At 33.8% G+C, this 16,134-nt stretch overlaps 1 protein-coding gene and 1 pseudogene across 1 annotated transcript; both read right to left on the minus strand.

The window, feature by feature from the left end:
• Window positions 1-440: 440 nt before the first annotated feature.
• LOC139865797 (glutathione S-transferase L3-like) lies at window positions 441-5,440 on the minus strand. Its single transcript, XM_071853901.1, has 10 exons — window positions 5,277-5,440; window positions 5,023-5,097; window positions 4,110-4,170; window positions 3,050-3,136; window positions 2,612-2,710; window positions 2,416-2,518; window positions 2,232-2,305; window positions 1,324-1,431; window positions 1,081-1,161; window positions 441-620 (listed from the first exon to the last, which is right to left on the minus strand). Exons 1-10 carry the CDS (start codon window positions 5,285-5,287, stop codon window positions 612-614), a joined length of 708 nt encoding a protein of 235 aa, XP_071710002.1. The 5' UTR covers window positions 5,288-5,440; the 3' UTR covers window positions 441-611.
• A 311-nt stretch (window positions 5,441-5,751) lies between these two features.
• On the minus strand, window positions 5,752-11,362 carry LOC139889495 (probable mitochondrial import inner membrane translocase subunit TIM21; annotated as a pseudogene).
• Between the last annotated feature and the right edge of the window lie 4,772 nt (window positions 11,363-16,134).

Raw genomic sequence — 16,134 nt, forward strand, 5'->3', positions numbered from 1 at the left:
CTAGTATGTGCATTTGATTTACTACTTATAAAACTTACAAAGATATTGGTAGTTTATACTTTATATAACCAAAAAACATAGAATAGACAGTTTTAAAACTTGTACACATACACCATAAGGTTTTGAAGTTGAATTTTGGTATGGTAGATGATAAACACAATTTCATTAGTATAATAAGCTGCATGGTACAATTCTTTATTGCATGATCTCTTATTTTATGCATCAAAAGAAATGGTATCTTTCTCACTTCCCTATTAATATCGTGTATGGTGCGTGCTTGTGCTGTAACGTACTAACGTGCCCATGTTTTTTATAACGATGTGGACTATAACGTTTATGACAATAGGCTCATGAAGACTTTATTAGATATTCGAATACCGCCCATTCCAAAGCTACGATTAAAGAAAATAACACAACACTCCAAATAAAATTTCTAGTATGAAATTATGCAAAACATAATCATACTCATATGTTTATATAGTACAAATACACTTAATAATAGTTGTATACTACAGTCTACACACTGAAACGTCCATTAGACTCAAGAACAGTTCTTGACTCCAACAGTTTTATTCACCATACAACACTTTATCGGGAGGTAAATTGCCACCTTACTGGCCCTGCAACAATGATATGGGGAGAAATGAGAATATTGTATAGTTTTAAAAGAAAACAAAACCGTTGAAACCTTCTTTTCAAAAGAGATACAGCTTTAATGTATGATGTATAAGTTCATAACATACTTGGAAAACAATAAATTTTGTGTATGAACCCACCTTTGTGGTCTAGTGGTTCATCCCTTTGCACTTGTGCATTGGGATGGGGGTGGGGAGGTCTCAAGTTTGAGTCTCTCTCCTTAAAAATATTTGTGGGTTTTACCGACCCGTATTTAGGACCCAGGTCCGACCGCCTGCCCCTCGGGATGGTATAAGGTTCGGATCCCTGTAACGCGGTTCGGGTTTCCTGCCCGAAAGCGCGTGCGTGCGTGGCAAATGAGAGTATTCGATGCCAACAACTTGCCTTTCAAAAAAAAAAAAAAAAAAAAAAATTTGTGTATACAGACTGCACAAAGGTACTAACCAGAAGGCGTTTTTTGTATGCTTTGATAACATACTCGGGATCAGCTTTTGTCACTGTGTATTCATCGAGCTTGTTCAGTTCCTGCGTACAAGTGTTTTATAGTAACTATAACCGTACAAGACTGTCTTAACATATAAAGGATGGTTTCATACTATCATGCTTAAATGAAAAATCTATGTAGTAATTCAAACTTGATGTAGATGTAATCTTTGTTATAAAGTTTGAGGATAATTTTTTGAATACCTCTATCCATGTTGCTAATTTTGGCCTGCCTGAGGTAATGTCAAATTTGAATACATCCTGCAAAAATACCTGAAACCTTTCTACAAAGGGAATAAACGCAAAGTCCACCTGCAATCGAAAGTTTGTAGCAAAAACAAGTCAGTTTTCACAAGTTATTAGAAGATAACTCATCTGCACAGAGATGGTAAAATGGGCGAGTTTCTGTAACGGGTTAAAACAGCTAATGTTTCGTATGGGTTAGAACAAGTCAAGTAAATCTGGGTTAGGTTGACCCACAATTTAAGCTGACTCATTTTCTCTCTTAGCTAACTTTCTTGTAATCTATTTATCTTTCTGCAGGTTGAAAATATCATAATGGGTCAGATGACGGGTCAGAACACTCAATTCTGCAAACGGGCATTTTCGCATGATCTCAGAAACAACTAATATATTAAATGAGTTGCTAACACTTTGATTGATTATAAAAAGACCAACTCGTAGGAAGTTGTGTATTAAAATTATGATGCTAGTAAACGTGAAAAATATGGTAATACCGATAATTAAAACTAGAATATAAATACCTAGAACTGAAAACCAAAATAAATAAATCTTTTTTATGAAATCAATTTAAAAATTTGGTTTAATTTAACGGCTATGTTTTATGTAATTATGTAAGAGAGTATTCACTTCAGCAAGATTCTACTCCCCATTTGAACCCACTTGGGCGATTCTTAACCATCTGGACCCTATGATTTCAACCCTATGATCTCAAGTACTTGAACAAAATGGGTTGCTTAGGCTGTTATTGTTTGGGTTGGAAATATTGCTGAATTTAGTTCTATTTAATTTACTTTTGGAGATAAAGATAACCCAAATTAACTTAACCATTAAGTACACTGAATCAAAGTATAAGGACAAATAACACTCACCAAACTGATTTCTCCAAGGAAAAATGGACCTTCAAACTTCTGAAGAGCTGAGTCCAAATAATCGAAAGCAACACCTGACCACAATATCAGATTTTAATCAACTTACTTCAAGTTACAAAACGTCATCACACATCAAGTACAGCCGATAAAAACAAACAAGATTTAGAAAAAGTTTGAGTCACACCAGCTTCTTTAGCTACATCTCCTTTAACCGAAGAAATAACTGTTTTATTGAAAGTGTCAGTGTATGTCAATAGCTCTTCAGCAAACTCTTTTTTAGCAGGGTCCTGCAATTTTTCATGAGACAACTTGTTACCATTTTGAAACAAAATGGAGATGAAGGAGGTCAAAGTTTGACTACGACAGAACTTAAATCTTACTTCTGGTAGTAATTTGGACCCTTCAAAGTGTTCCTCAAGATATCGCAACAAATCCAGGCTCTCTCCAATAATTTTGTTGTTATGTTCAAGAGACGGCACCTTAAAAGAATAAAACTTCATCAATAAACTATTGCTGTATCAACTGTAAGGAGAAACATTTCTATATGTGATAAACATGGTGTATATTTAGATGCTCGAAGAACAACATTTATAATCAATTTATCAAGAAAAAATAACAGTATGCGTGGAAAAACAGAGCTAGTACTGCCTTAAACAGATGACTTTACATTAAAATAAATTTTTTGTAAAATATTAAGATAAAAATAACCTACTTAACTAGGTTTTTAAAGGAACCCTTGAAACTGTTTCATTGAAATTGAAATTAGAATAGACTACCAAATTAAAGCAGAATGGTAGGCAATATATTTTAAGTGTTACCTTATTTTCCGGGTAAACTTTCTCCTTGTACCATGCAGGTCTATTCTCAAGGTCTATAGCAACGAGCTTGATCTTGTCTTGTAATCCCTACATATTAACATTCCGATAGTTGGGAAGTTAAGTATCATCAAAGTTTTGGTTTAAAAGCAATTTTAGTTCCAAATGATTAGTAGTAATCATACCAACTATAGTCCCTACATATAGAGTTCTTGTTTTTACTTAAAATATTACAAGTTACAATAAGTAGGAGTAATCATACGCATTTGCGTGGTATACAAGTTGTAAATTGATATTTTTTTAAAAGATGACGTTGAATCAACAAAAAGTTAAATTCATACGGAGCATAGATTAAAGTTCCTGTTAGAAATAGGGTATGATGATACTTGGACCAAAAAGTTAGATTTATACGGAGTATAGATTAAAGCCCTTTGGCAGACACCTTTTCAACATACGTAGAGTGCCTTTACGGTTGAGGTTTTGGGGCGTTGCCCCTCACCCCTGCCCGCTCACTGCCCGCTCACTTGGGAGTTGACCCCACAAGCGGGCGCTGCCCCCTTGACCCCGCTATTTTCGTCGCATTATCAAGTCAACTCTTACGGGCGTGCACTCCGCACTCTCCAAACCCGTTAATATGTATAACTCAATAAACCTTGCTTACACGTAAAGCGCAACTACCTAAAATGATTGTTGGATGACACTAAAATCACCGATAGTAGTTCCCATATTTAACAGATTGATGTAATTGTTAGAAGATTCGTGCAATTTGGCTAATTGGCTCTGGTCTAAAACAGTCTCTTTTATTTAGTTCTAATGTCTCGATTTTTCTTTTTCGTCATAATACTTGGACCAAAAATGATGATATATATGTAACAAATTATGATAACAAACTTTCAGAGGTTAAGTATGAAACTATAATTATATTATTCCTAACTTCAGTCAATTGTTGCAGCTCTATAATTCTACTAACAACCACCATAAGCCTCAGTTTGGCTTTTAAGACCATAATCCAACAAAAAGAGTAACTCAATCAGGGCTCATGAATATAAATCATAATTCTTACCTTATAATTTCTGCTAATCCAAACACGTTGTGCATAGGGGCAAATGTAGCTTATGTATAACCTTCAGTAAAAAATAAAAAAAGAACTTTTATCATCATCGGGTATCATGATCACTGCATACAGATTGAGGCTTAAAGTAAATTTATCATGTATAATGATCATAATTTAGTATGCTTCCTAAAACAAATCTTACTGCAAGAAAATAGCAAAAACGACGACGACAACAACAACAACAATACCCAGTCCCACCTATGTGGGGTATGGGGAGGTTGATCGTAGACAATCCTTCCTTTATCCTAGAATAAAGAGAAATCGTTTCTCCATAAAGAGTAGAGAAAGTCCTCTCTCTATTCGGCGGATAAAGAGATTGCTTACAGGACCTCCGGCCAGAAAGTAGGAAGGAAAGAAAGAAAAAAAAAGAGTACAACATAAAAAATAAAATAAAATAACAAAAAAATAGAAATAAAAATAAAAATCAATAAAAAATTAAAAAATTAGAAAGTATGAAAAATAAACGATACAAACTAGACGCCATGAAAATGGTGAGATCAAATTTTTAGGACTAGTGCATCAATTTATCTAAAAAGTGAGTGCATAACAGCCCCAAAAGTTAATGCACAGCATCTTTCCTATATGATTAAATATCGTAATTTGATTCAATGATTGTAATTTGATTCAACGAAATTGTGATCTGATTTACAATTTTGCATTTTACAGAGATACAAATACAAATCATTATGAAACGAAGCTGCAATTTGTAATTCACAACTTTTTATTTTCTACATGAGTAAAAAAGTATTTAAAACAATAAATTCAATTTCTGAATCATAATTCAAAATTGAATCATCATCATCTCACAGAAAATTAGGTTTCTCAATTGAAAATGATCATGTACAAATTATAAATATAATACCTAGTGGTTCCATCAAAGAGGGATGGTGGTTGAGAAGTAGAATCCAGCGCTGGTGGAAGCACTTCTTTCACACTTCTGCAAAATCACATCACATACATCCATAATAAATCAATAACAAACTCAATTAGTTGAATTAAATTAATTATTATTTATTATATAATATTAAATTATTATATTATATTAATATTAATATTAAATATTATTATCATATTAAGAAAAATCAAAATTCAAATAGTGAGTGAGAGAGATCTTACGAAGCAGGCATTCTGATACGATGTTTAGATAAATGATTATAGGTGAATATATAAATGAAAATAGGTGAAGACGATAGTTGGGTTTATCAGTTTATGAATTACTATTACTATTATGACTATGATTCTATGACTACGATTATGGATGGATTACGAGAAGGACATGTATTTATAGAGTGAAGATTGTGGTTAATTTTTTACATATTTTCAAGGACCTAGGGATTTATTTCGTACAGTATACGTCACTACTTACGCACACAAGTCATCAAAATCAAAGGTTATTATTCCGACTCTAGTTCCGTCCAGATGCATTGAGGATGACTGGTGAGTGGGGAATACTATTATCTTCTTTGTATATTGTATATAAATATATAAATATAAATATAAATACTAGTAGATATTTTAGCCGTACATATGTACGGCCCATAGGTGTTACTTAATAACATATGATACATAATATTTCCTCTCCTTTGGATAACTAAATATAATGGGTACTGATATATACAAACAACCAATTTTTACAAATACACAATCAAACATGCTTTACAGTGTTGTACTGTACAATACTGTAAAATATATTTGGTTGTGTATTTGTAAAAATTGGTTGTGTATATATCATCACGCAAATATAATACACTAACAAACATGGACAAAAAACCATATCGCTCACCAACCCGGCTACATAAAGGCAAATTTCTGAGAGGCTCATAAAACTGAATTTGAATAGGATCAAGGGTAAATCAGAATTATAATTATGACAACTTATGAATTGTTGAGATTGATTTTTGGTGTATTTAATCTCTACTTGAATATACATGAACTTCCTTGCTTATACTCTTTTGTCTTCGAACATCTTATTAGGTGGAAATTTTACCGGCTCCAAGTGGCCCTCATATATAAAAATTAACCTCCATATATATATATATATATATATATATATATCAAAACAAAAGACAAAAGGCCAGTGAGTAAATAATAAAGGAAAAATTGTCAAGTAATAATAATTTTGAAAGTACCTTTCTTAACTACTCGGTATCTTTGAAGTAAGTCAAGTAACTCTCTTAATTGAGATACAATTTTTGTTGTCAAGTTAATTTTTTATTTTTTTTTAAATAACATATGTAATTCCCTAAATATAAATGACAATGAACTTGGGAGTTAAGAATAGTAACCTCAACATGCTCAACACCATCATCATCCTTCCAGACACTATTAGGAATTTGCAGTAAGCAGCGCGATCTCTACTTTCATGGCCGTATTCATTAATAGGTAGACCCAAACTGACCCTAACCTGGTTGGTATCCATTAAAAAAAAAAGTAAGTTGTTTTGGTAGTCAATACTTTGAAATAAAAATAGTTTAGAGTTATTAATTTGCTACAAATAAAAAGCTAGATGGATCAAGAGTTGTCTATAAAGCACACATCCATACAACATTACAAGTCCAACAAAGAAAAACCGGACTACCATTTTGAATATTGTCGAGAGCCTTGTTAAAAACCTTGTACCTGGAGAAGAGAATGATTGTATACTATGTATAAAATGTATTTAAAACTGAAGAGTATGATTCCAAATCTTTTACATTAACGTGAGCAAGTCTTGCTCTTTTTATTCGAATATAAGTTCTATAAAAACACCATATTCTACTGCAGCACTTCCAAGCCCTGCAAGAATAATAACACTATAGGAAGTTCCTTACGTAAACGTCGTTGGCTTCTCTGGTATATTGTAAATGGGTGCATCAAATGGATCTTCAACTTTTGTTACATCTTTCGTAGACTACACAGAAAGATGAAAAATAAGATACGAAATTTGAAATGATTATATGATCGGTAACAGAGGTTGTTTTATCCCTGCATCGCTATAAACCTACTTAATCGATTAATAACATGCTATCGGTCTAATCTAATTCCTAGCCTTAATACGTAAATATCAAACCTATTAATAGACGTTGAAGAAAAAATAGAAACAAAGTCAAGCATACAAATTTCAAACGCATAAAGTGAATTTTACCTGTCAACTACTGTAAGTTGAATCCATGAACATGTTGAAGTTACTACAACTCAAACCAACCCACTTCCAGACCTAAAAAAAAACCCCAAAATAAACCTGCAATATGTTGGGTAGTGTTGTATCCCACATCAGCCGTGGTAGTAAAAATTAAATAGTTTATAATAGTTTGGGTTCCCCATCCTCTTGAGTTAACTTTTGGGGTTGAATTGGGCTCAAGTCTATTAAACTCATTATGGTATCAGAGCCAAACGAGCCAAATGTGTGATGTTGGGAGCCCATGTGTGCACGTCTCGATGTGAGGGGGCGTGTTGGGTAGTGTTGTATACCACATCGGCCGTGGTAGTAAAAATTAAATAGTTTATAATAGTTTGGGTTCCCCATCCTCTTAAGTTAATTCAAGGAATTGTCTCTTCCAAAACCAGCTTAATTAGCTAACGATTAAACTACACAAGCTATCAATAAAAAGGATCAAGCTATCAATAAAAAGGATCATGTACCGTATATATATGATATCAAAGAGTTAGAGTTGGAAGTAATATAGAAAAACGGAATAAGCGATAAGCAAACTAAAAGGAAATAACACATGAACAAAATTGAACTAATAGCGTCAACAATACATGGGCAAGCAGGCGGTGTCATCAAGTATTGTGTGGTGTCAATTGCTGAGTTTGCTAGAGAGATGGTGAAAGTAGCTGTTGTTAAAGCAGGTAAATAGAGGTCATATACAGTCGACACGTAATTGGAGAAAGTGAGGGATAGGCAGTCGACACGTGCTAGTGCAAGGAGCGAGCGATAGAGCAGCTAGGATGCTGCTACAGTAATAAAACCCTTCTTCTTATAAGTAGGTAGATATAAAATCTTTAACATAAGTCCGTGTAAAAATATAAAATAACACAAATACCCATCCATCTATGTCTTAATTATTATTACTCTTATATACTAAAATGCACCCCAAAATTTGTAGTTTTAATTGTTTTCATTATAGTTATAATATACGTAATAAATATATTTTTATATATAAATATTCTTTGTTTGCAAAATTAACAATCATAATAATACTAAAGTAATGATAATAATAATTAGATTTAATGATGTTAATAATAATAATAATAAAAATGATAAAATTTGTAATAATAATAGTGATAACAATATGGGTGGTCAGTATATGGTTTGAAATCGTGGAACCCGAAAACCAAACCGAAAAAAAACCAAACCGAATTTGAAAAACGGTTTTCGGATCGAGTTAAACCGAAACCGAATTCAAATTCGGTTCTCGGTTCGGTTTTCGGTTTTGAAAATTCTGAATTCGGTTTAACCGAAAACCGAATTCAAAACTGAATTGAAAATTTTTATATATTTAATTTATATATTTATGTTTTAGTGTCACTATAATTAGGGATCCAATCAATAAAACATGTTCTTACCCATATGACGATTTGGTAGCTCACATTATAATTATGTTACTCAAATTATTATGTTCTTCTTCTTAAGAACGAAAGCAGTAAACGTCATAATTAAACTGTAAGTATTAATAAATCATCAAATTCTTGATAATTTAATAGTACGTCGTTGTTTTAGGATATAAATAACTAAGATATCAGTAACGTCACACTTAAACTACCATCGTTCTAAGTTTTTTCATAATATTCTGTTTTAACCGAAAACCGAACCGAATCCGAATTCGAATTTGGTTTTCGGTTCGGTTCGGTTTTAACTTTGAATTCGGTTTTCGGTTCGATTTTCGGTTTTGCCCAAAAAAAATTCAAAATCGAATACACCGAACCGAACAAACCGAAAACCGAACCGATGAACACCCCTAGATAATAATAATAATAATTATAGTATTCTTAAAATTAATAATAATAGTAAGATTCATAAAAATAATAGTAATATTCATAAAAATAATAATATTATTAATGATAATAATAATAATTATAATTATAATAAAATTATAAAAATTTATGTTTATACCCTATCATCATCATATATCATCTCATCATTGTTCGCATCAACTATCATATTATCATCATCATCACTTTGATCATCATGATTTTCATAATCATCATCATCGTACGTAACCCATTATCATAATCATCATCTAATCACCATCCTAATCATAATCATAATCATAATCATAATCATGCCATCGTCATCATCACTAAACTATTATCATCATCTTATGTTATCATTAACCTATACCATCATCATAACTATCTCTAACATATATTCATCATCGTGATCATCCTTCGTTTATTAACATCATCCTACTTGTTATTTTAATAGAAACAAAAATGGAAGTGTGTTGTAGCAGAACACTCCATGTAACCTTCATCATTTAAAATAGATTTTGGCCCAACTAGAACAATGAAATATAGTGGTAATGATACCGCAACCCGCATGCGCACCCTATATGTATGCGGGCACCCACTAGCGTGCGTATGCGTGTGCTTATGTGCGTTATGCGGTATGCGGATTCGTATCCAATGCCTTTGTTCCCGGTACAGCGATTACTTGGCTATCAAGTAAATATCTTTTCCATAATTAAATCCGTGATTCGGGGAAGTTTGTTATGGAAAGAATTGCCATTATCTCGGATGGTTCTAGAATTAGGGTTTGCCTATATATACAAACCCTAACTATCATTCTAGGGATCATCACGTTACGTAGTCATCTCCTAGCATACACCTTACGTAACAACATCATCTAGCATCTTCTCAAGGTTAACAGGTTAGTTTCTTGATTAACTAGCACCTACAACCTTATTTGGGGCCTTCTAATCAACGATCGTCATTAAAGGTGGACTTAATCACTTGGCCACCCCGCCGACATCATCAAGTCGGCCAGGGTTATTCACGGTAGCCGGACCAGAGAGCCTCGTTCTAAGATCCTTAAACCCCACTAACGTATTGAGCAGGCATGTTAAACCCTATGGCAAAAATATGCATGATCAAGTGGTGCTTTCATTGAGAGCCGAACTAATTCAAGACATGCTTATTTATTTTTTCATTTAAAGTTTTGAATTATAAGGCTTATTATTCAAAAAAAATTTTGAATTTTTTATTTAAGAGTATCATGACTTCCGGGGAATCATCGGAACGTACTCAAACAGATAATCAAAACACGCCGTCTGGTAATCAGCAGACGCAAGCTATGGCTACGGGGGCGGGATACGCGCCATATTAACCGCCTGTATCCGGCGAGCCTTTTCAGAGGTATAAGCCGATATATCCAGATGGGATCACACCACCAAGGGCAAACTCGCCAGTCACCACCACGCGATTGGATTTTTCGGCGGTGGATCCAAGGGTCATCTTGGTGGGCACTAGCGGTGAAACAGTAGGCCCGCACGTGGTATGCTGCGGCCAGATACCTATTTATAGTACCACGGTTTCAATCCCTCTGCAGACGCAGAGTGTTCAGCAGAATTTATCGTTTACACCGTTGCAACCTTGGCAACCACCGCGTCCAATTTCGCAGTTTTTGACTCCTGCGGATGCGCAGACATTACTTAATAGTTGGGGGTTCGGTGTCATTTCGGATGACAATTCTCATTGGACGCCGATAACCGCGGAACAGCAAAGCACTGCGCATACGGTTGGGCTTATAGCGGCATATCCTCAGGCCTCGCAGGCATCTGCGCCATAGGTTTCGACATCTTTTCAACTACCCGTATACTCTGCGCCGGCAAGCCTGCCTTCTTTCCCAACGCATCAGCCTTGGTTGTATCCGCAGACGCCAGGGCAGCCTTGGCAAAATATTCAGGGGCAGGCGAATCTTGCAAGCCAATTTATGCAGGCGACACCTCCTGACATGGTCCACCTATTTTCACAACCTGATTTTGTTCAGGATATGATGAGGCGTTTCTTCGCAGGGCTCAAAGGTGACCCTGTTAAACCACCTTTCGAGCTACCAACTACTTTTGATAAGTTTCCTCCGCATATAACTGCATATCCGTTTCCATCAGCGCCAAAGATACCTCATACGTTAGGTACTTATAATGGTTTGACTGATCCGGATGACTTCCTGCAGCGTTTCGAGGGCGCAATGCGCACCCAAGACTGGGTGGATCCGGTCGCATGTCAGATATTTCCCATGACGCTGCAGGGCATTGCTCGCGAATGGTTTAATAAGCTCCCATCAGGTAGCATATCCGGGTTCATGGATCTGCGGACGAAGTTCTTGCTGCAATATCAGAATCAGAGGCCACGCAAACGCACTCATATCGAATGTCATGATATTGTGCAGAAATCTAAGGAATCTTTGGGTGAATTTCTTACAAGATATACAAATGAGTGTCTGCGCATACCATATCTCAAGCCAGAGCAATAAATTTCCGGACTCATACATGGTATAAACTCAGAACGTCATCCAACACTGGTAAGGCATCTGCGCCATACGGTCCCAACAACTTATGCTGAAGCGCTTAATGAATGCCATGACTATATGCGGAGTGGCGAAGATAATGATATTCCAACAGCTAGTTCACGCAATGAGAGGAAAGACGATGATGATCGTTCGCGTGATCAAAATCGTGGCAACAACTCTCGTGAAAGGTATCCTAGCGGTGGTCCTATCAGGAATGATAAAGGGAAATTAAGTGGCAATTATCGAAACAATAATCAGCGCGACATCAATAATCAGAACTATGCACTGCTTAAAAGTTTGTCTAAAACGCCCAAAGAAATTTTGGCAACCGAACCAGTGTGCGCGACCTTTGCGGTTCCAACTCCGCTTACAGAATTTGGTAAGCGGGATAAAACAAAGTATTGTGAATTCCATGACGATTACGGTTGATAATGCTAAAAATGAACATATATTTCATAGCATTATCCCTCAAGAAAGACAAGCTTTTAGTTGCAATTGTTCTATTTACAAGTAATATTCGTTTAAATAATAAAAGGTGAAGACAAAAGACAGATTCGACGAATTGAAGACACAAACGATCAAAAAGCTTAAAAGTACAAAGTACAATCAAAGTGGTTCAAATTATTGATGAGAAACGTCTCAAAATTACAAGAGTACAAGACGCAAAACGCAAAATACAAGATATTAAATTGTACGCAAGGACGTTCGAAAATCCGGAACCGGGACCAGAGTCAACTCTCAACGCTCGACGCAACGGACTAAAAATTACAAGTCAACTATGCACATAAATATAATATAATATTTAAATAATTCTTAAAATTATTTATATATTATATTTATTTATTAAAACGTCGGCAAATAAACAAACAAAGACATGTGAGCTGGAAAAGCAGGCCATGCGATCGCATGGCCTGGAAGAGCATTTTCCATGCGATCGCATGGCAGTAGGTGGCTGGCCACATGCCTATAAATTTCGCAGTTTGGTGATCATATATCCATATATCTTTCCTCTATCTCTCACTCGTATAATATAAATATATATTATAATTTTAATTTTAATTTTAATTTTAAATTCTAATAATAAGGGTATGTTAGCGAATGTTGTAAGGGTGTAAGTCGAAATTCTATCCGTGTAACGCTACGCTATTTTTAATCATTATAAGTTATGTTCAATCTTTTTAATTTAATGTCTCATAGCTAAGTTATTATTATGCTTATTTAATGCCGAAGTAATCATGATGTTAGGCTAAATACTAAAATTGGGTAATTGGGCTTTGTACCATAATTGGGGTTTGGATAAAAGAACGACACTTGTAGAAATTAAACTATGGGCTATTAATGGGTTTTATATTAACTAAATGATACCTCGTTGATTTAATATATAGACTTATAATTTGACGTATTTATATATATAACTACATACGCTTGACTGGGCACGGTGGGCGGGATATCTATAAATACCAATAATTGTTCATTTTACCGGACACGGAACTTGATTAATAGTTAATAGACTTGTTGAAATATGGGTGGATTACATTCAAGGGTAATTGGTATAATTGTTAACAAAGTAGTAAAACCTTGGACTACACGCAGTCGATAACCTGGTGTATTCATTAAACAAAGTATTAAGACCTTGTTACAATTCGAATCCCCAATTAGTTGGAATATTTGACTTCGGGAATAAGAATAATTTGACGAAGACTTCCGCATTTTATGATTATGACTGATGGACTATTATGGACAAATCCGTATGGACATATTGAATAATCCAGGACAAAGAACAATTAACCCATGGGAATAAACTAAAATCAACACGTCGAACATCATGATTACGGAAGTTTAAATAAGCATAATTTATATATTTCATATTTAATTGCACTTTTAATTATCGCACTTTTATTTATTGTCATTTTATTTAATTGCATTTGTAATTATCGTACTCTTTAATTATCGCAATTTTATTTTATCGCACTTTTATTTATCGCAATTTCATTATCGTTATTTACTTTACGCTCTAAATTAAGTTATATTTATTTTTAATATTTTACATTAGGTTTTAACTGCGACTAAAGTTTTAAAATCGACAAACTGGTCATTAAACGGTAAAACCCCCTTTTTATAATAATAATATTACTTATATATTTTTGTATTTTTACAAATATAGTTTTTAAAAATATAGCGTTAAGCTTGTTTTAAAGATCCCTGTGGAACGAACCGGACTTACTAAAAACTACACTACTGTACGATTAGGTACACTGCCTATAAGTGTTGTAGCAAGGTTTAGGTATATCCACTCTATAAATAAATAAATCACTTGTGTAAAATTGTATCGTATTTAATAGTATTTCCTTGTAAAAAATATAACTATTTTATACACCACCTCGCACACATCAAGTATTTTTTGGCACCGCTGCCGGGGACATTAAAACGCCGGAAGCGAAACGCTATATATATAAAAGAAAAAAAAGGATTTTTAGTTTACTTTTGTAAAAATACGTTTTTGTAAAAATACGTTTTAATATAAAAAGAAAAACAAAATAAAGTATATATATTTTTTTGTTTAAAATACATAAATTATAAAGTACTTTTATTTTCTATTTTAGTTTTTAAAATTTAAGTTTTTATTTATTTTATATAAATAATTTATATAATTATAAAACAGAATTAGAAAACAGAAAAAATATATATATAAGTTTCGGCCTGGTACTGTAGCAGCCCATATACTGGCCCGAAACCCTAGCCCATGCGATCGCATGAGCCCGAAGGCAAAAGTCCATGCGACCGCATGAACGTACCTGACACGCCACATTTTGACTTCCCACAGCAATAATTACGTAATAATTATTATTATTATAATTTAAAACCCTAATTAGGGTTATATTTAATATTTATTTGTTTTAGTTTATTTATAATTTGTATTTTAAGTTTAATTAGTTTTTATTAATATATAAAATTAATAATTTTATAAAATAAATAATATAAAAATAATATTTTTATAAAATTGTACTTTTTACAACTTTAAGTTTATTTTTATATTTTGTTTATTTTTATTCGTTTTAGCATAATATTTGTATTTTTCGCTCGTATTTAGTTTTAAGTCATAGTTTTTGCCGTAGTTATTTTTATTTCTAGATTTCTAGGCTTTGCCGTAAAATCCCTTAAGTGCTTTTTCTTTAGACTAAGATTTAGGTGCTTTAGAATTTTGCGACGCCGTTTTTATATTTTGGTACCTTTTTAAGTAATTGCCGTTTTTGAATATAGAATTCATTTTTAAGCTTTAATATCTTTAGACGCAACTTTTAATTCTTAGTTTTTAGTTCCTTTTTAAGTTTCGACGCGCTACTTTTTATTTTTCGACGCCTATTATTTTTTTCGACTATTTATTTTTCGACGTTTTTCGACGCGCTCTTTTTCTTTCTTATTTTTCGCCGCTCTAGTTTTTAGGACTTAGTTTTTTTCTATTTCTTCTCTAAAATTTCTTTAAATTTCAACAAAAAATTATTTTAAGTGGTTAAATTGATAGACATCCAAAATTTTCTGCTTCGTAGTAATAGTTAAATTTGTTAGTGGCTGAGTTGTGAGCTTCCGATTTAAAGGGTTCTGACTCCCTGCTGCACCTATTGGCTATTCGAAACGTGGGCAAAAGCAGAAAAGCCTATTAATTTGATAGCTTATATAATTTTTATCTTTTATAACTAATAGGATATTCAGTGAATGCACCGAGCAAAATGTTCACCACCTTTTGTACGTTTACCACCTGTAACTCGATCAAGACATCTAGCAAATATTGTCGCCGTTGATTTTTCTTTAGAATCGTCATCCAGTCGACTAAGTACTCCAATTCAAATTTCCGATAATCCATTTTTGGAACCCGACCTCACAATTGAGAATTCGGAGAATCTTCAGGGACAATTCAGAGATCCTGAACCATTAATCTTTCCTCCGGAACCACCAATCATTCAAACAGAGATTGTCGAGGAACCAACCATTAAATCAGAATCCTTTAGTGATTCAGATTCAACAAATTCAATTATGGAAAATCTGGAACCTCTAAGTATGGAAGACCGAATGCGAGCTAAACGCACTGGCCAAGGTCACGCAATTACTCAACCCGACATTAATGCGCCAGATCATGAAATCAAAGGACAAATTCTACACAAACTAATCAATGCCAATTTAGTGGTGCACCGAAGGAAGATCCAAACGAACATCTTCGTACCTTTAATAGGATCTGTACACTATTTAAAATCCGAGAAGTGGAGGATGAACAGATATATCTCATGTTATTTCCCTGGACTTTAAAGGGAGAAGCCAAAGATTGGTTAGAATCGTTACCTTAGGGGGCGATTGATACATGGGACATTTTAGTTAAAAAATTTCTTAAACAATTCTTTCCGGCATCTAAAGCCGTAAGACTTCAAGGAGAAATTGTTACGTTCACACAAAAGCCAAATGAAACTCTATATGAGGCGTGGACAAGATTTG

This window comes from Rutidosis leptorrhynchoides, chromosome 1, assembly GCF_046630445.1.
Source record: "Rutidosis leptorrhynchoides isolate AG116_Rl617_1_P2 chromosome 1, CSIRO_AGI_Rlap_v1, whole genome shotgun sequence".
NCBI classification, from domain to species: Eukaryota; Viridiplantae; Streptophyta; class Magnoliopsida; order Asterales; family Asteraceae; genus Rutidosis; species Rutidosis leptorrhynchoides.

Bases quoted from the DNA above. Each gene is read 5' to 3' on its own strand.
- LOC139865797 (XM_071853901.1), bottom strand. The intron at 2,306-2,415 runs GTGTGACTCAAA...TATTGTGGTCAG, and splicing joins AGATGTAGCTAAAGAAGCTG to GTGTTGCTTTCGATTATTTG. The intron at 1,162-1,323 runs GTATTCAAAAAA...ACTTGTACGCAG, and splicing joins AATTAGCAACATGGATAGAG to GAACTGAACAAGCTCGATGA.